Below are 19140 nucleotides of genomic sequence, written 5' to 3' on the forward strand. Positions count from 1 at the left end.
ACTGGCTTCATGTGGTGGCTATTAGCACTTACCTATGAAGAGATGGTCAATAATCTACCCCTGTTCACCATCTTTACACCACTCATGATTTTATGGACCTCCGTTATGTTGCCTGTCTTGTATCCTAATTTGTTACATGGATGCTGGTCCACAGCAAAGAGAAGACTTACCTGGACAGCATCTCTGGTCAATACCTTTCTGTGAAGCCTTGGGGCATTGAAAGGCAAGGACAAGGGTACTTGGAGTCCTTGTCCAGTCCACCTGAGGGGAGATGCTGAAAGCCAGACTCCTTCACAAGATGTCTCATGTGCAGTTTCATACACCTGATGATAAACAGCCTCTATGTCCTTCAGTGCTGTATTGAAACCAGGAAAAGTTTCAGATGTTCCTTACGGGGACACATACTTGTGCTAAGATGCTGAGGGAGGACCGAGGCCTTTCCTCTGGGATGGTGGGAGGGAGTCTTGGGCATCCTCTCAGAGCTGCTCTCCCCTGCTTTTTTCAGAGATCGGCCAGCCTGGCTGAGACCACTTAGCGATGACAAAACAAAAGCTTCTGCTTGATGGGACGCTGTCCTTGTTTCTGATCGTGGCCTGTGAAGCTCAGCAGCTCCCGAGGAGTCATGCTGCTGCTAGTTCTGGTCCTCTGTGCGAGAAGGAGGTAGAGTCCTGGGGAAACCTTTTCAGCAGTGAGCGGCTGGATGCCTGGATCTGTTCCCTCATCGGTTCATTCATGGTGGGGCTGAGTGGGGTCTTCCCCTTGCTGGTGATCCCACTTGAGACAGGAGCTGCTCTGCGGTCAGAAGGTAAGATAGGGAGTCCTCAGACAAGTGCAAGCCCTGGATGGAGCTTGTACAAAGAGTATTGTTTGTTCTGCACCCTCTTAGGTCCGGGACCCTCCCAAACTGCTATCCCAGCCAAGTGGTGCAGGGGCTTTTTCTTGCACTGCAGCTATTTGTTTTGTGCTCTCTCCTTTGAAAGCTTGCTTTGCAGATGCTTCCAATTTAGGTCTCTTTGTGCAAAATCTCAGCTGGAGATGTTTTGGCTCCCAGCTGAGTTGTGATCAGATTTTGTTTCTTTTTTTTTTTCAGCTGGATCACACCGTTTGAAGCAGTTGTTGAGTTTTGCAATTGGTGGACTACTGGGGAATGTGTTTCTGCACCTGCTGCCCGAAGCCTGGGCCTACACATGCAGTGCAACAACAGGTATGAAAGCTTTATGTGCCTAGAAGTAGTTCGTGCTATGCCTACTGCTACATTTTTTGAGTACGTTCCATCTTGAAAACACCAGACCAGCCAGGCTGAGTCAGCCCAAAAACTGGTCTAGGCTGGTATTCTCTTCCAAACAATGTGTAAAAGCAAATGCCTAGGGAAGTATATAGGAATAATAAAAACACATGTAATACTTCATCTTTGCACTCTGCAGTCCTCCAAAGATTTTGAGATTGGAGGCTTCCTGAGTTGGCCAAACTTTCTTTATGTTTAGTAACTTGCAATGGATTTCTTATCTATCAGCTTTTCCTATCTTGCCTTGGACTCCTGTAAATCTCTGTTCATTTTCCTTTGTCCTTTCTGTAAGGAAAGGGAATGCTTCTTTAACCTGATGGGAAGTTATGAATGTGTGTGTGGTCTAGTACATGAACATGTGCACCATCTCAGGTGGATATTCTGCCACATCAGGTGCATCTTGTCTATAAATCTGACCCTATAAGAGTGTTATTCCTAGAACTTCTTTCCTGGGACTAGCTGGGGCCCCTCCGCTGGCTACTTCGATCTGTGGGAGCCCAAATATGTTGCCCTCTCGATCTTTGCTCAAGGAGAAGTCATGGAAAATCATCCATAGAGCCACGACTAAGATGGGACAGGGGGAGAAAAAGGAGATGCAGGAAACCTGTGTTCGCCAGTGAACTAAATACTGTTTGGGCTGGGATAGAGCTTGTGCTATCGGTGTATCTCCTTCACCTCTCTGATAGCCAGGGTTGTTGAAACCTGTAGTGGTTGTATCTCTCTGCTTCAGCAAACCGATAGCATAGACGGTAAGTGCTGCTGCATCCCAGCTGTTGAGAAACCAAGAAACCATTTCCCCACTGCAAATGTGAGAGTGGTGGAAAAGGGTGTCCTAAGTTTTGAAAGCCCTGGGATTTCAAATCCACTGGGCCTTTGGTCCTCTTCTCCCTCATGGCTCTGGCACTGCCAGCAGAACCTGTTGTCCCTTTTTTCCCCTTTCTACAGTGGTTCACAGATGACTCTGTCTTCCTGCTCTAGCTTGTTTGCTTCTGCCAGACTGTCCTGAAGCATAAAGGTTTCCTTGACCCATGTAAGACCCATTACAGAGTCATTCTGTTCTTCCACTGCAATGCAATCACCATTCCTGCAGCCAGGCTGAAGAGGATTATCTCACAAGCTTGTCTGTAATTGAAAAGAAAGTTTATAGCTTTGGGCTTAATAACTTGCCCAGGTGTGGCAGAAAGGGGAAGGTGAGTCTGCAGCTTCACGAATGGCAGATTTCATGTCAGGGCTTGCTGCTCAGTAGATGCAGCTGCAGGATTTTTGATAATGTAATCTTCACTTGCCTATGGAGCTCAGGGAAATTCCCTGTGTTGTCAGGAAATATTTTGGATTGCACTATTGAAGGAAAAGGGGTGGAGGCTCTCAGTCTGAGTATCCTGAGATGAGGATATCTCTTAGATCAGGAATGAGCAAGTTAAACTAATTTGCTGTGAGATGTTTGCTCTTTATTCATCGCAAGAGGTGTTTTCGTTGCGGTTTCTTGTTTTGGAATTGCTGGTTAAACTGTCTGGGGTGGGTTCATTTGTGGGAAATACAGTTTACTTGATAGTGACATGAGGATTTCTCTCTTGTCCCTCAGGAGAAGGGCAGAGCTTTCACCAGCAGAAGCTTCTGGGTCTGTGGGTGATCATTGGTTTCCTGACCTTTCTGGTACTAGAGAAGATCTTCCTAGAGAAAGAAGAGGAGGAGTGCCCTGGTGTGGTAAGTTAGCAGCCAGAGGGGAGGGAGTGCTGTTATGTTTGGAGCACTGTTACTAAACACCTCATCTGCCCTATCTGACAGGCTCAGCAAATGATCCTGGAGCTGTGAGTAGCTTGTCAATGCCCCTTGGGAGCTTTTTGCCACTTCTTTGACACTGGGCTCTAGAAAAAGGTGTTTCATCTCCAGGCTTTGGTTTTGTGGTTTTAGCTGAGATTTCTCACCTCTGGGCTGGTTTTGTTCTTGATGTGATATATGTAAAAGAGAGCTCCCCTTTTATGGGCAGCGGGAGCTGGGGCACTCTGCAGATGACACTTTTGCTCAAGTAAGCTTTGAGGGATGACAGCTTGCTGATGCATGTTCCACTGAGCCATGGTGACTCACTCCTCTTCTGGGTCCTCAGTCAGGACAAAGACCAGCCCATTCTTCTTGGGTGTGGCCGGGACCAGCCATTTGTTTGGGTAACTTTGTGTGGTAGCAGGGGTTTTTGGTTGGCCAAGATAATACTAAGTAATGGTTCAGAGGAGAGTCAGCCAGCTGCAAAGGGGCAACGTAGGCAGAGGTACCAGGAGGTAGTTCTAAGACAGAGGAGAGCAGCTAGTCCTCAGACATCTGCACAACTTCTAGCAGCAACTCCTATACACTGTTCAGTCCTTGCTGTGCCATGACTTTTGAGAGGTGAAACTGCAGGTCAGGCAGTGTGTAAGAGTGATTAGGTGTTACTTTGACTCAACGGGAGACTTTAAAGTCTGAAAGGAACTTAATCTTCTCATTTACTGAGAGACTGAAGTCTGAGACGAACATTTTGTTGTTTGGAAGCTGACAGTCCCAGCTATAGAATAATTCTCTAGACTTAGTTATTCTGATGCACTGAGGAGAGCAAGACTCTTTTTTCCCCCATCCCCTGCCCAGATGGAGTTGTATTTCTCTGGGCAGCAGCTACCAGCAAGAGTGGCAGGCTCAGTCCCTCGTCTTTCTAGTGGAACCTGGCTCATGCCAACGGGGCATGACTCCAGTTCTTCCTCTCTCTTTCTGCTTTCCTTCTCTTGGTGATTGGGGAGGTCTTTGCTCTTGTTGTCTCAGAGTGCAGATGTCACAATGCTCTCTGAAATCCATTTCATTTCTGGCAGTTGTCATTATTACACTGGGGTACCAGAGCTGCTGATTTGCATTGTAAGTACAAAAGGATTAACGATGAAGGTTTGATTTCTGACCCTGATTCATGCTCATTCATCACTGACAAAAAGGCAGTGACAAGTTGTTTTCCCCTAATTTAGGGCTGTGATTCCAAACCACCAGCTGGAAAGATTCCCAATGGAGGTAGCTACCCCCTGCCAAAGGTGGCAGGCCAATCCCAAAGAGCAGGAACAGATTCAACTCGGTGTAATGGCTCCTCTCTCCAGTCTTGTCCAACAGACAAAAGAATCAAGGTAAGAGACCCACAAACTGACCTTTCTGTCTTATGTTTTCGGGGCACGTATTTTAAAAGTCAGTCAGGAGGATTTGTCAGTGGAAAGAATTGTGCCCGAGTGGGAAACTCAGTGTTTGAGTGAGGTGTGCTTAATTTTGCTCTGTCAAAGTGTCTGCCCAGGTCACAGGAGGGAGGAAATAGCAGACTTGGAGAAAATCTGCACTGCAGCTTAAGCGAAAGAGGCAAAGTCACTATTATGAAGGCATAAGTCTGATGATGTGTGTTTTGGCTGAATCCTGAGACCGAAGTACAGTACTTTCACATTTTGTTACTCTATATCTTATAGTCATTATATCTTTATTTCCTTAAATTTTTGTGCCATGATTTCTCTGTTCCCTGGTACCTGCATTGTACCTATTGTGAGCTGCACGTTTCCTTTGAAGGCACCTTTTGGAAGCATTTTGACAGTTGAAGCTCTCCACTGTAAAACTTAGAAAGTTCAGTTTCTCAGATTAGCAGTTTATCTGCTGCCAAAAAGGGCTTCTTGTCCAATTCTGCCTCCAAACTTGTTTTTCCCATCACCTCCTTTGCACTGGACCTCATCTGACCCCACAGTGAGCCTATTCAGGGAGCTAAAGAGGCAAAGAATTTTCCTTTTCTTTTTCTGTCTCTCTTCTTCTATTTTTTTTTTCTCCTTCCCCCACCCCCCATAGGTTTATTTGTCTCCTAACTTAACTTCTTGAATCAGCTTGGCATGACAGGCAGCCTGCAGTGCTGGGATAAGGGAGATCAGCAACCCTGTAAGATTGGAGGTGGAGGAGGGAAAAGGAGTACTGTACCATTGGGCAGTGGCTAACCTTTAGATTGGCCTTGCTTTCAGTTTTATGCTACTATCTTTGTACTGTGGAAACACTTGTCTGGGTGAATATTATGAGCAAGAGAGTAAACAACTGCTTTGGTGGAGGACCTATAGTTTGAGTTTGAAAGCCCATAAAAACGTGCAAGATCGTAGGAGAGTAACTATGAACAGAAAGTGTGGTTGCATGAACTAGCCCAAACCTGTATATGTGGTCAGTCAGAGGCTTTTCAGTCTTTCTATTTTAAATCTGTTTTGCTGTAACCTTAATAGCCCTTACTACACAATGTGAAAGATATGTTGAGGTCACTGGGTGTTTTTGATATGTCGCATTCACGTGATCTGTACAGAACACTGCGCAAACTGCAAGGTGCCACCTTAATGTTTCTAGAGGTGGTAGTGGTGAAGAAACCAATATTACTGGGTTATGAAATGTTGTGCCATTATCTTAGAAAGATTTATGTAAGGAACTACAGAATTAGAGGATGGTTAGTCTACCACTGATTTCAGGTAGAAGTGAAACACTGATGGGGGACACAATTGCTCAGAGCCTGGTCCTAATGTAAAAAATAATGATTAATGCTAATTGATACAATCTTATGGAAGATAAATTCTTGTGAACCAGACATTTGTTCCCTGCCTTTTATTCAGTCACAAGATTGTTTGATGAAGGTAATGACACTGACAAATGTATATAAAACACAACTTTCTCCCTCATTCTAATAAAACTAGTACTGCATGAAATGAACCTTGCTAATGTTAGCTATATTAAAAATCACTTACTCTAGATTATCAACAGGGACTGGATTAATGCAGCTCTTCTCAAATCTCTTCACTGGTGGTTGATGATTTTTCTAAGTGACTATTTATAAAACCAGTATATCTTCACATTTGCACATACTACTGTAATACTTAAATGGCACATTGTGACTGCATGAGTTCAGTGATATTGGCTAACCTGAGTAACTTCCTCAAAAGAGGTGAATTTTTAACATTTTTTGATACATGCAAATATTAAGGAATAGATTAAGAAAAAATGCAGATCATCTTCATCAGTGACATACAGTGGGATTGAGTGCACCCTCAGCAACTTTGCAGATGACACCAAGCCGAGTGGTGTGGTTGACATGCCTGAGGGACGAGATGCTATCCAGGAGGACCTGGACAAGCTCAAGAAATGGGCCCCTGTGAACCTCATGAGATTCAACAAGGCCAAGTGCAGGGTCCTGCATCTGGGTTGGGGTGACCCCCAGTATCAATACAGGCTGGGAGATGAAGGCTTCGAGAGCAGCCCCATGGAGAAAGACCTGGGGGTGCTGGTGGATGAAAAGTTGGACATGAGCCGGCAATGTGCCCTCACAGCCCAGAAGGCTAGCTGTATCCTGGGCCACATCAAAAGCAGCGTGGCCAGCAGGTCGAGGAAGGTGATTCTGCTCCTCTACTCTGCTTTGATGAGACCCCACCTGGAGTCCTGCGTCCAGCTTTGGAGCCCTCAGCACGGGAGAGACATGGACCTGTTGGAGCGGGTCCAGAGGGGGGTTACGAAAATGATCAGAGGGATGGAGCACCTCTCCTCTGAGTACAGGCTGAGGGAGTTGGGGTTGTTCAGCCTGGAGAAGAGAAGGCTGTGGGGACACCTTATTGCAGCCTTCCAGTACTTAAAGGGGACCTATCAGAAAGATGGGGACAGAAATTTTAGCAGGGCCTGTAGTGATAGGACAAGGGGTAATGGTTTTAAACTAAAAGAGGATAGATTTAGGCTAGATTTAAGGAAGAAATTTTTGACAGTGAGGGCGGTGAACCACTGGCACAGGTTGCCCAGAGAGATGGTAGATGCCTCATCCCTGGAAACATTCCAGGTCAGGTTGGACGGGGTTCTGAGCAACCTGGTCTAGTTGAAGATGTCCCTGCTCATTGCAGGGGGGTTGGACTAGATGGCCTTTAAAGGTCCCTTCCAACCTAAACTATCCTATGATTCTATGATATTTACAAGATAGAGACAGTTTATAGGAAGTCAATGCCTTGGAAAAAGGTATGAGAATCACAGTAGGAAATTGTTTAAACACATTCTTCCATTATGATGCTACAGCCAGGAGGATGGGTGAGTAGGAAATAGTATATGAGAGGCAAGTGTTCCTCTTTCTGTGTAGCTGTAATGAAACAGCTATCTTGCTTTTTCCAATAGTGTTATTCACAATGTCCAAAATACTACTGATAATTTGTAAAGGCATCAAGAGCTGAAATAATTATTTTAGGTTTGCAGTACATGATAAGAGGTGGTTTTCTTCAGTCTTTAGCTCTGTAGATGTGGCAGATTGGGAGTGACTTAAAGTATCCAAATACCCATGTAAGAGGCATGACTAAATTTGAATAGTTAAAGCTATACCAAACAGTAGCAGACAAGAAATCAAAGACAACTCTGTAACCGAAGGTAACTTGCCAGTGGACCAACTTACCTTAGAGACATACTAGATTTTGTCACTTGTGGGCTTTAAGCTGTGATTTAAGCCGCTTTCTACAATACACTATATCTTAAGAAACAATGAGCTTCATGCAGAAATTGAATGAGATTCTTTCAGTTGTGTTATGTAGAAGGTCTAGACAACTATGGAGAGCCCTTCTAGCTTTAAAATCCTACCATGTCTTTTCAGTCTTAGAGACTGTTGTCAATATACATGAAATAAAACTACACACGTTAACTCATTAGTTTCTAACTTTCTACCTTCTAAGCATATAATCTGAATATTTTAATAGTCTTTCTGGTAGGGAGGAAATTACCAAAACTACCAAGATATTCCTGCGTTGTTAGCCTGTTTCTGTAGGCAACAACATAAGCAGTCATTCCATCTGTCTGTCCATCTGTTCTGCCCTTCATTTTCAATAACTTTTGAACCTGTAATTAATTTTACTCGAGTTCAAGAGAGGATAGAAGTCTTGAGGGTAATCAATTTTCTGCAAGTTCCATAAAAATCAGCATGGTGGTAGAGGAGGAATGCAACCTAATGCCCTATGGAAAAACTGTGGTGGAGCTGAGGTGCTCGGCAGGTCCGCCTGGTTGGCAGATCAGCAGGTAAGTCTCACTGCCCCTGTCTGGGGGGAAGTGGCTGTCATGCAGTGCAGGGTGGGGAAGGGACATGCAGGGAAAGAGTGTTGCCAGAAGTGAGCAAAGTGGGTGCTTGCTAAGAAAAGAGAGAAAGCCATAGCAAGCCAGACTTCTTTGGTTCTACTATTCACTCAGTAACGCACTTTTTTTTCAGAAAACAAAAAGGGAAAGATACTATTTAAATAAAGTCACCTTTCAGGGCTTAATGATTAGTAAGCTGTAATCAGTCATCCTTTGTCCATATATATTAAAACTTCTGCTCTTTAGCTGCTGCTGTAGTAATTTGTCCTATCTTGAAAACTGCAGGTGGGCAGTTTCCTTTGCACCCAAATGTCTGTCCTGCATTGCAGCCTTTATTCCCTCAACAAGTGAAAACATTGTAGAGTAATTTTGTCTTGCTGCTTCTTTCTTTTTCCCTGTGACATATGGGGTCCTTGCTGATTTGTAGAAGTATGTTTTATTGCACAGTGACATTAATTCTGAAGCATGAACATAAACATTTCATCTGGCTGTGCTCTTTATGAGCAACGAGAACATCCTATTAGGAATTCGCAGAATGTAAATGTCAGAGGCTCATAACTGTCAAATCAACCTAATTTATTTCTGAGCACTCCAAGGCTTTGCTTCTTTCAGTGACAGCTTTTTCCCAAGCCAGTGACAAGAAAAAGTCATAATGTTTTAATCATGAAGTCTATTTTTTCCCCTATATGGTGGTATGGGAGAGCATTTTTGTGTAAAACTTATGTGAATAATTATTACTAGCCTGTGGGGAAAATGCAATCACATAAAATCCCAACATGAAAAGGAGAAATTTTACAGTCATATTTGACTGAAAATGAGGAATGAGAAGTAAAACTACTGTGTTCATGGGTCTGCCTGCATGCATCCCTTTGTATTCCTCTTCTTACAAAAACATGCAGGGACCTTCTGCATCCACTGTGGAGATGTTACTTAGATTATTACTTAAACGTGATCTGTAGTTAGGCTTTGCTTAATTCTTTATTTTCATATTCAATAATCAATGCACTTTTAAAAGTTTAAAGCCTATAAAGATGTCCTCAGAGTGTGCAGTAGAAGTGCCCTGCAGGAAGGTGGTGCTTTGGAGAGAGAGACTGAACAGAAAGCCCCACCTGGGCTGTGGCATATAGATGACATGAAGAAAAGATGCCCCAAGCAGGGCTTGATAGAAATAGGGAAGAGCAGAAGACCAAAAAGGTCTCATGAAACCCATCAGCACTTGTGTTTTTCCAGCTGAGCTTTGGCATGTGACACTATGGTGAAGTAAGAGTAATGCCTCACAGGTTCTAGACAGTGTCTGGATGCTGCCCTGTGTCTGGAGTTAATGTATGCCAGCTTAGTTCTTGCAGTCCAGAGGCAGCCTGATATATTGGCTAACACCTAGTTTGATAGTAATTTACACTGCAGTGCCATATAGTGAACTGCAGTGTCTCAGGACCCACGTGCAGTAGTTTTTGTTAAATCTGATGGGGAAAAAAGCAAAAACCTGTGAGCAAAAGAGCTGGGGTGGTACCCTCATAAATCACTTCAGGTCAAATACTCAGAATTTGTCTGGAGATGACCATAGTTAGTCTAGTGTGAAGATGGATTCGTGAGGAAGGAAGCCACTTTGTGCTTATAATTTTAAGAAATATGTTTATATGCAAATGTATATACATGCTATCCAGCCTTCTAGTAGGTGTTTTTTTTGTGACTGTCATCGCTATCTTCTCTTTTTATTCTTTGTTAAGGGAAAGCAAACCCACAAGCACAAGCTTTTTTAGTACAATGTTTGAAGATTTATTTAGTTATAAAAAGCAATTTCAGCAGCATTTGTTCTGTTGCATTGTTCTTGCCAGCTTTTGAAGAGGAGATATTTAACAGTTGGATATTAAAGTATGTAACTAGAAAACAAGGTCAGGTCATATTTGAAGCCAGTCACCTGTGTAAATTAGTCAGGTTTGATTGGTTCGATTTAGAACCAGATACATTCTTGCATTTTGCCTTTCTTCTTTTTCCTTTCTCTTTTTCTGTTTCTAGAACTCTTTGTCGTTTGCATAAGATGATCCTAATCTCAGACAATATTTGCCTACCCTAAAACTTAGTTTACTCTAAAACTGAACATAACATGAGTGAGCTCACCAGGGGAGGTGCCCTGCTTGACCTGCTCTTTACAAACAGAGAAGGACTGGTGGGAGATGTGGTGGTCGGAGGCCGTCTTGGGCTTAGTGACCATGACATGATAGAATTCTCAATTGTGAGCGAAGTAAGGAGCGGGGTCAGCAAAACTGCTATCATGGACTTCCAGAGGGCAGACTTTGGCCTGTTCAGGTCACTGGTTGAGAGAGTCCCTTGGGAGACAGTTCTGAAGGACAAAGGGGTCCAGGAAGGCTGGACAGTCTTCAAGAAGGAAATCTTAAAGGCGCAGGAGCAGGCGGTCCCCATGTGCCGTAAGAAGAGCTGGCGGGGAAGGCGACCAGCCTGGCTGAACAGGGAGATTTTGCTGGACTCAGGGAAAAGAGGAGAGTTTATCATCTCTGGAAGAAGTGTCAGGCAACTCACGAAGAGTACAAGGATCTCGTTAGGTCAAGCAGGGACAAAATTAGAAAGGCAAAAGCCCAGCTAGAGCTCAGTCTGGCCACAGTTGTAAAGGATAATAAAAAATGCTTCTAGAAATATATTAACAACAAAAAGAGAGGCAAGGAGAATTTCCATCCCTTACTGGATATGGCGGGGAACATTGTCTCCAAGGACGAGGACAAGGTTGAGGTACTTAATGCCGCCTTTGCCTCAGTCTTTAATGGCCAGTCCAGGTATCCTCAGGGTATTCAGCCCCCTGAGCTGGAAGACGGGGATGGAGAGCACAATAACTCGCCCATAATCCAGGAGGAAGCAGTTAAGGACCTGTTAAGCCACCTGGACACTCACAAGTCTGTGGGGCCTGATGGGATCCACCCGAGAGTACTGAGAGAGCTGGCGGAGCAGCTTACCAAGCCACTCTCCATCATTTATCAGCAGTCCTGATTAACAAGGGAGGTCCCAGAAGACTGGAGGCTTGCCAATGTGACGCCCATCTACAAGGAAGGCTGGAAGGAGGATCCTGGGAACTACAGGCCTGTCAGCCTGACCTCTGTACCGGGGAAGATCATGGAGCGGTTGGTCTTGAGAGTGCTCACAGGGCATGTGCAGGACAACCAAGGGATCAGGCCCAGCCAGCATGGGTTCATGAAAGGCAGGTCCTGCTTGACCAACCTGATCTCCTTCTATGATCAGGTGACCTGCCTAGTGGATGAGAGAAAGACTGTGGACGTTGTCTACCTGGACTTTAGTAAAGCCTTTGACAGCGTCTCCCACAGTATTCTCCTGGAGAAACTGGTGGCTCGTGCCTTGGACAGGTTTACTCTTCGCTGGGTAAACAACTGGATGCATGGCTGAGCCCAGAGAGTTGTAGTGAACGGCGTTAAATCCGGCTGGCGGCCGGTCACAAGCAGTGTTCCCCAGGGCTCGGTTCTGGGGCCGGTCTTATTCAATATCTTTATTGATGATCTGGATGAGGGGATCGAGTGCTCCCTCAGTAAGTTTGCAGATGACACCAAGCTGGGTGGGAGTGTTGATCTGCTGGAGGGTAGGAGGGCTCTGCAGAGGGATCTGGACAGACTGGATTGATGGGCCGAGGTCAACTGTATGAGGTTTAATAAGGCCAAGTGCCGGGTCCTGCACTTCGGCCACAACAACCCCATGCAACGCTACAGGCTTGGGGAGGAGTGGCTGGAGAGCTGCCCGGCGGAAAGGGACCTGGGGGTGCTGGTTGACAGCCGGCTGAGCATGAGCCAGCAGTGTGCCCAGGTGGCCAAGAAGGCCAACAGCGTCCTGGCCTGTATCAGGAATAGTGTGGCCAGCAGGAGTAGGGAAGTGATGGTGCCCCTGTACTCGGCACTGGTGAGGCCGCACCTCGAATACTGTGTTCAGTTTTGGGCCCCTCACCACAAGAAGGATACTGAGATGCTAGAGCGTGTCCAAAGAAGGGCAAGGAAGCTGGTGAGGGGTCTGGAGCACAAGTCTTAAGAGGAGCGGCTGAGGGAACTGAGGTTGTTTAGTCTGGAGAAGAGGAGGCTGAGGGGAGACCTTATCGCTCTCTACAACTACCTGAAAGGAAGTTGCGGTGAGGTGGGTGTTGGTCTCTTCTCCCAAGTAACCAGCAATAGGATGAGAGGAAATGGCCTCAAGTTGCACCAGGGAAGGTTTAGATTGGATATTAGGAAAAATTTCTTCACCGAAAAGGTGGTCAAGCATTGAAACAGGCTGCCCAGGGAGGTGGTGGAGTCGCCATCTCTGGAAGTCTTCAAAAAACCTGTGGATGTGGCGCTTCGGGACATGGTGGTGCTGGATTAATGGTTGGACTTGATGATCGTGAAGGTCCCTTCCAACCTTAGTGATTCTGTGATTCTGTGATTTAATTTGTACTGCAGCACCGACGTAGTTTAAGGTCTTCACCAGAAGTGCCAGTCCTGACCTTTCCCATCTCATCATGACTCTGTATAACCTGTGTCTAAGCCACGTACTTTCTTTTATCTTGTTATGTCTCTTCCTTTATCAGGGGCTCTTTCTTCTCTTTGCAGATTAGTGGATACCTCAACCTGCTGGCCAACACCATTGATAACTTTACACATGGCCTGGCGGTAGCAGCCAGCTTCCTGGTTAGCAGAAAGGTAAGGTTTCTGTCACCAGCTGTGCACTGAACTGGAGAGGCCTGTTCTCAAGTGTGATGCAACATGTGAAAAAAAAATCAAAGATGTGAGGAGTTTCTGAGAAAATGGAGACTACAGTAAAAAGCAACCCTATCCTGTTACTCTGATGCAGAGCTTCGTCAGCCTTGGGACATGTTAGTCATTTGTACTGGCATTAGGGGAAGGGTTAGCTCATCTACCCTCGTGTTGAATAGTTCTAAACTCTGAGTAACAAGTTTTAACTTGGAGAAAGGGGCCTTGACCTGCTGACAAAAGTCTCATCTCAGAGTTGGGGGACTGTTTCCTAATCACCTTGTCTCCTCTGTTACAGGTTGGGTTCCTAACCACAATGGCCATTCTGCTGCACGAAATCCCACATGAGGTGAGAGGGCTTTGTATCCTGCCATCATGAGGTATTACAAGGGTGCTTCATCTACTCAGAGGAGGGTTGGGTCTGGTTAACATTTTCTTGTCTCTTTGAAAGCTGCTCCCTCTGGGAGACTGGCTACATGGAAAAGTAGAAAAAGTCATGAAGCACTGGTTTTGTCATGGATAGCCTTTGTGACTGAGAGTGTTCCTATTCATTAACTGGCAGTTAATTGGTTTTCTTAGGTTGGAGACTTTGCAATCCTACTTCGGGCTGGCTTTGACCGCTGGAGTGCAGCCAAAATGCAGCTTTCCACAGCTCTGGGGGGGATTCTAGGAGCCTGCTTTGCAATATGTGCTCAGTCACCAAAAGGAGCAGGTAAGGCTCCCTAGGACCTCTGTAGGAATAGGAGGGAGGCCTATCGTCCCCATGTGTGTATCTTCTTTCCCTTCCCTATTCTCTCCCATGGCTTTGTCTCAGTAATAACAAAAGCTTTCTGTATTTGTGCAGGTGAAACAGTAGCCTGGATCCTCCCTTTCACTTCTGGAGGATTTCTGTATATTGCCTTGGTAAATGTTGTGCCTGATCTCTTGGAGGAAAAGAATCCGTGGTAAGTGCTCCTTCCTGTTGTGCTGCAGCAATTCCTGCTGCCAAGGAGCAGGGATATCACTCTTCCCTGTGCCTGTTCTGGGAGCACATGAATGACAGCTTTCCAAATCCCCTGGGCAAGGCTGGATAGACTGCTGCTATTGCATTTATGGGACTACAAAGACAGTATAAAACATGAGAACCTCCAACTGGGTCAGTCCCAAAGATTGTGCTAGCACAGTATGCAGCATGACCAGCTGGAGCAGGTTGCTCAGAAACATGTCCAGCAAGGTGACCCACTCCCTAGTCTGTCTTGTCAGCTTCTGGCATGTACTGGTTTAGGGACTGTCTGAATGAGGGCTCCACAGAGGTGTGTGTGTCTGATAATCATGCGTGAACCTATCCTTCACATGCTTCTCTCATCCCTTTTTGACACTGTCCATTACTTTGGGCTTCTGCGATCTCCCTTTGGCAGCAGGTTTGTATGGTTTGACTGCACTGTGTTAAATGATGCTTCTTATTGTTTGTTTTTTAGCCTCTTGCTTATTAATTTTGATTAGGTGTTGCCATGTGAGTAGAAAATAATAGTTTTCTTCTCTTTGCAATTCAGCATTTCATAGTCTGTTGCTGTCTCCCACCTCAGTCATCTCTTTTCTACACTGGTATATATATTCTGGTATATTTGGCCTCTCCTCATCTCTATTATTCTAGTTTCTTGCAGTTTGATTAAGGCTGTAGCAGGTCCAAACCCAGCTGTACCACAGTAAAGGCCCTCTCAAATCTGCTGGCAGAGCTGCCCCTGAATGTTCCCTCCTATTTCAGCTGTAATGAGACAAGTAACTTCAGTAGCTTAAGTAAGAGGCCTTGGCTCACCTAGTTAATTTTGACTGAAACAGTTGAGGAAGTGCTCAAAAAACAGCTCCACAGTTTATATCTGAGGAGGATATGTCTTAGGAGGAACTTCTGGTGGAGAAATGTTAATGATCAATTGGGAGCTTGCTTTTGGGTTGGTAACCTCTTGTGCTGGCAGAGCTGTTGGCAGAGTATGCAGAGGTGGTAGGTACATACTCACTTCAATCCAGTGTAAACGTGAGATGGTGCTGAAAAGAAGGCAAAAGTCATCAGCTTTTTTTTATTTTCATAACTGTAGTTGTTAGCTGGATTAGGTCCCTGAAGTATCCTTGAACACGCTGCAGAAGTGTTGGTTCTCTTATGAGAGAAAGGACAGGAATATATACTCGGGTAGCTGCATGACTGAATCAGCTTAAAATGATTTCGAAACCTGAAGTTGGGTCTTGCAGCTGAGTGGAACAAACACATGCCAGTTTATAGACAACTTCTTTGCTTGGGGTGCTGGGAAAGAGTCTTCTCAGCTGTGTTAGTGACTTCATACAGCTGTTGTGTTCTCCTTGTAGATTTGGAAGGGCAAAGAATAAAACATTTGTGAGCCTCTACACTGCTGCCTATTGGGATTGGTCCATGGCTCCTCCTAATTTTGCTGTTTCGTCCCCAGGAACTCCCTGCAGCAAATTCTGCTCCTGTGTACAGGCATTACAGTCATGGTGCTACTCTCCTTCACAACTGAGTGACCTCTGCGCAGACCTCATGATGCCTCCCAGAGCCACCACAGTGACTCTGAGCTGTTACAAAGCAATAAGGAACACTAATGTTACTTCCTATGTGTGTGTGTGCAGATCTGGCTGCTAGTATGAGAAGCAGGTGAGAAAGAGGTCTGGGTGTACAGGACTTCATTCCCTGGCTCTCCTATCCCTGTTCTGCTAAAATCCACACATCAGGGCTTCCGTGTTTTGTTTTGTTTTGTTTTTAATGGAGCAAAAGATACAGTGAGCAGAAATGAACTGAACAACTGCTCTACAGTGAATGGGCAATGTTTCGTTTGGTTCATTCTGATGGAACTGCACCTCCTAAGCTCTTGTGTGAAAACCCAGGTGATTCCTGTAGCTGATGAAGAGAAAGAACTTTTCCTACCACTCTAAGGGCTGGAGGCAGAACAGGGATGGCATAGCAACAATAAACTAACAGCTTTAGCCAGAACTCCCTACCCATGAGAAGTTAACGGTGCTATGAGATAAGACAGGAAAGGACCCTTTCCATTTTTTTCACTGACATCACTTGTTCCTAAAGGTAGTGTTAGCCTCAGCAGTACACTTCTTTGGTCTGTTTTGTATTTGTTTATGTTGAAATTGAGCCAAAAGCTTGAGGCACTTTAGGATATGTCACAACAATTAAATGGCTCAACTTGGAGATTACTTGCTGCAGCCCTAACCACTCCAATAGCCAGCACAGCCTAACTGTTAGTCTGAAAAATGGTCAGTAAATGTTTCTTCTATTGCCATACTACCAGCTCACCTACATCTGGAAGGAAAGCCTTGTAGCTGTTGCGACTGAGCTCCCTCTCCTCATAACCATTAGCTGAACGTGGCTCTGAGCCTGCTCTTGAGACCCGAATCACCCACCATCTGCCCCACACCATGTTTCAGAGCTCTCTTGAGGTGTAGCATGTTAGCCCTGCCTGGCATGCTACAGCAGCCCTAGACTGTCACGGCAGAGGTCTGGGCAGTTTGGACAGTAGTTGAACACTACAGCCTGGTCAGCAGCCGATAACGCCTGGTTAGCTTTTCCTCTGCTCAGTGTAGACTATTTAAGAGCATGCTATAACCAAAAATACAGATGGTAGCCTATTTCTGGCCTTCTTACCTCACAGTGGAGTTAGTGTCTTGGGGATAAATGGGTAAGAAATAATATTGACAGCCTTTAAAGGAGAGGGCACAACAGCAACGAATACTGGAAGGAAGGTAAAATGGGAAGGATGAAACTGCTGGTGAAAAGACTTTAAAAAAATGGGTCTAGAAACACTGTGTGCTAAGTAAGGAAAGAAAGGGATATAAAGGGTGACAATAAGTATGCTTGAGGAGGAGTTTTCTGTTCTGTGATGCTTGGGATAAAATTTCTGGCAATTTGAGACCAATAAAAATAAATTACATTTCTAGTGCTTTCCCACATCCCAGCTCACAGGGCTGACCAGGCCATCTTTCCACTGGGATGTTTTGTTGCCACAGAGATGTGCACAATTACTAGACCAACCCTTCCACAGAGCTTACCCTTGCTTTGCTTAAATCTCTTTAAAAACAGGTCTAATTGAACTAGCAGAGTCATTGGACACAAAATAGGTGCCACAATGTAAATTGAACCAACTCAGCTCTTTCTTTAAACAGCTTTTGTGAATCTACAGCTCTTTGGTCTGCACAGGGCCTTTATCAAGAGGGCTTGTCCCTTGAGAGGGCGATTTGGGTCAGAGCAATGAGGCAGGCGTGCTGTGCCCACAGCAGAGGTATTTACTTCCCTAGGAGATTCCTGAACTGTTGACACAGTTTTTATGACAGCTCCTGTCCTACTTTTCAGAGAGTGCTGGAGAGCTCATGCTTGCAGTTCTCTCTGCCCAGGAACTGCTGTCTAAAATTTTTTCATCTTTCCTCACCCCAGGCTTACATCAGTAACTAGTTTCACTGTAACAAGAAGTGCAATTTTTTTATTCCTCTTTACAAAGTTGCCTTCCTTTGCTAACTACTCCCTCTATCATTCAGTTGTCACAAAGTCTGAAGGTTGCATCCGCTTCCTGCTTTCCTGGAAGGAGGATTAATCTGATTAGCCTGCAGGGACTGGGGGAGTATGCTAACCCTCTAGTTCTGGCTTTGGGGGTTCTCCCTCTGCCCAGTGACTGCAGCTAAGTGGACCCTGTAGTAGGGCTCTGGAGGAAGCAATGCCTGCTGTTTCCCGAAGTGTCTTTCTGACAATGAGGCTGGCATTTAAGTTGAGGCATTGCCAGGTGAGTGCCCCTGAGTTGGTGGTGTTGCATCAGCACTGAGCCTTGCCAAGACTGAAAACCAGTCAGGAGTTTGTGCTCAGCGTTCAGGAATGTGAAGTGGATGACACTGAAGAAAGAATTTCTGAGTTGTTTTTCTTGGCTGCTACCACAGGCCTGGACGGTCTGCGGTTCTTGGGAAGATACCCTGGTAGGAGGTAGCATGGGGCTTGTGGGAGGGAGGGGTTCGTTATTTTTCCACTACATCAGCCCTGAGGCTGAGGATGGAGAGCCTTGGGAGGAAATGTAGCATCACTCCACCACATTTGTCACTTTTGGAAATGCAGAGAGAATCGTATTTTCTAGCTCTATTTTTTCAGCTGCTCTTATGCATTTTCCCCCTTCATCTGTATTGGTCTGCTCTGCATGGAGACAATAGAGATGAAATAAATAGTTTTCCATGTGGGTTTGGTTGGTTGTTTTTTGTTGGTTTTTTTTTTTCCCTTGAAGCTGTTACTTTTCTTTGAATTACAAATTCAATTCAAATTTCATTTGAATTACAGAGCAGTATCTCCGGGTTAGTCTAGAGAAGTCTGGGCTCTGTCTTGCCCTCCTTTCTACTCCTCAGACTTTTACAATTGAAAGAGAAGGTTCTAATCCAGTTTCCTGTTCCTGCAGCTGTGGCACTGTGGATCACCAGTGGTGTGATCTGATCATCATTCTTGGCTGCTGCTCTGGGTTCCCTTTAAAGCACCACCAAGTGAGTTGCTCCCCTTTGAGGGGGAGAGCTTGCATGGTAACTGGCTATCCAGCATCTTGCAACCATACTTCATTGTGGTCAATTATTTTTTTTTGATCTCAAAAACTCAAGGCCTATCCGGTATCAATTAACACTAAGCTGGTTACTTGCCATGTTGGACAAAGGTCCACTCATCAAACGTTGTTGTGCAGGAATTTCTCAGAAAAGACTAAAGGGATTTTCTCTACCCTTTAAAACCATGGGTTCAGAGCTTGTCTTAATCCCACTTGTCATTTGAAAGATTTTCAGTCTATAATACTTCAGTTGGAAATCTTCTTTAAGAAGAAGGAAAACCATAACCCAAGAGGTTGGAAGAAGATGGAGGCGGGTAGGTGATCAAGGGCATGATTTCACAATCAGGGGTCTTTGCCAGCAATATGCATTTTGGAATCTCTGTCCCTAGTTTCACCGTGCCACAGTCTTTGTCTGTGCTGTGAACCTCCCTCCCCATCCCTTTTTCCTTCTCAAAAGTAATCAAAAATA

At 45.1% G+C, this 19140-nt stretch overlaps 1 protein-coding gene across 1 annotated transcript; it reads left to right on the forward strand.

The window, feature by feature from the left end:
- Positions 1-473: 473 nt before the first annotated feature.
- On the forward strand, positions 474-15624 carry SLC39A13 (solute carrier family 39 member 13; the record flags this gene model as incomplete). The annotated part of the gene is made up of 9 exons (XM_082001090.1): positions 474-805; positions 1091-1204; positions 2868-2989; positions 4264-4416; positions 12973-13062; positions 13412-13462; positions 13693-13825; positions 13958-14057; positions 15549-15624. The coding sequence occupies exons 1-9, from the start codon at positions 538-540 to the stop codon at positions 15622-15624; spliced, it is 1107 nt and encodes a 368-aa protein (XP_081857216.1). The 5' UTR covers positions 474-537.
- Between the last annotated feature and the right edge of the window lie 3516 nt (positions 15625-19140).

Source organism: Phaethon aethereus, assembly GCF_964289735.1.
Source record: "Phaethon aethereus genome assembly, chromosome: 5".
In the NCBI taxonomy this organism is placed as follows: Eukaryota; Metazoa; Chordata; class Aves; order Phaethontiformes; family Phaethontidae; genus Phaethon; species Phaethon aethereus.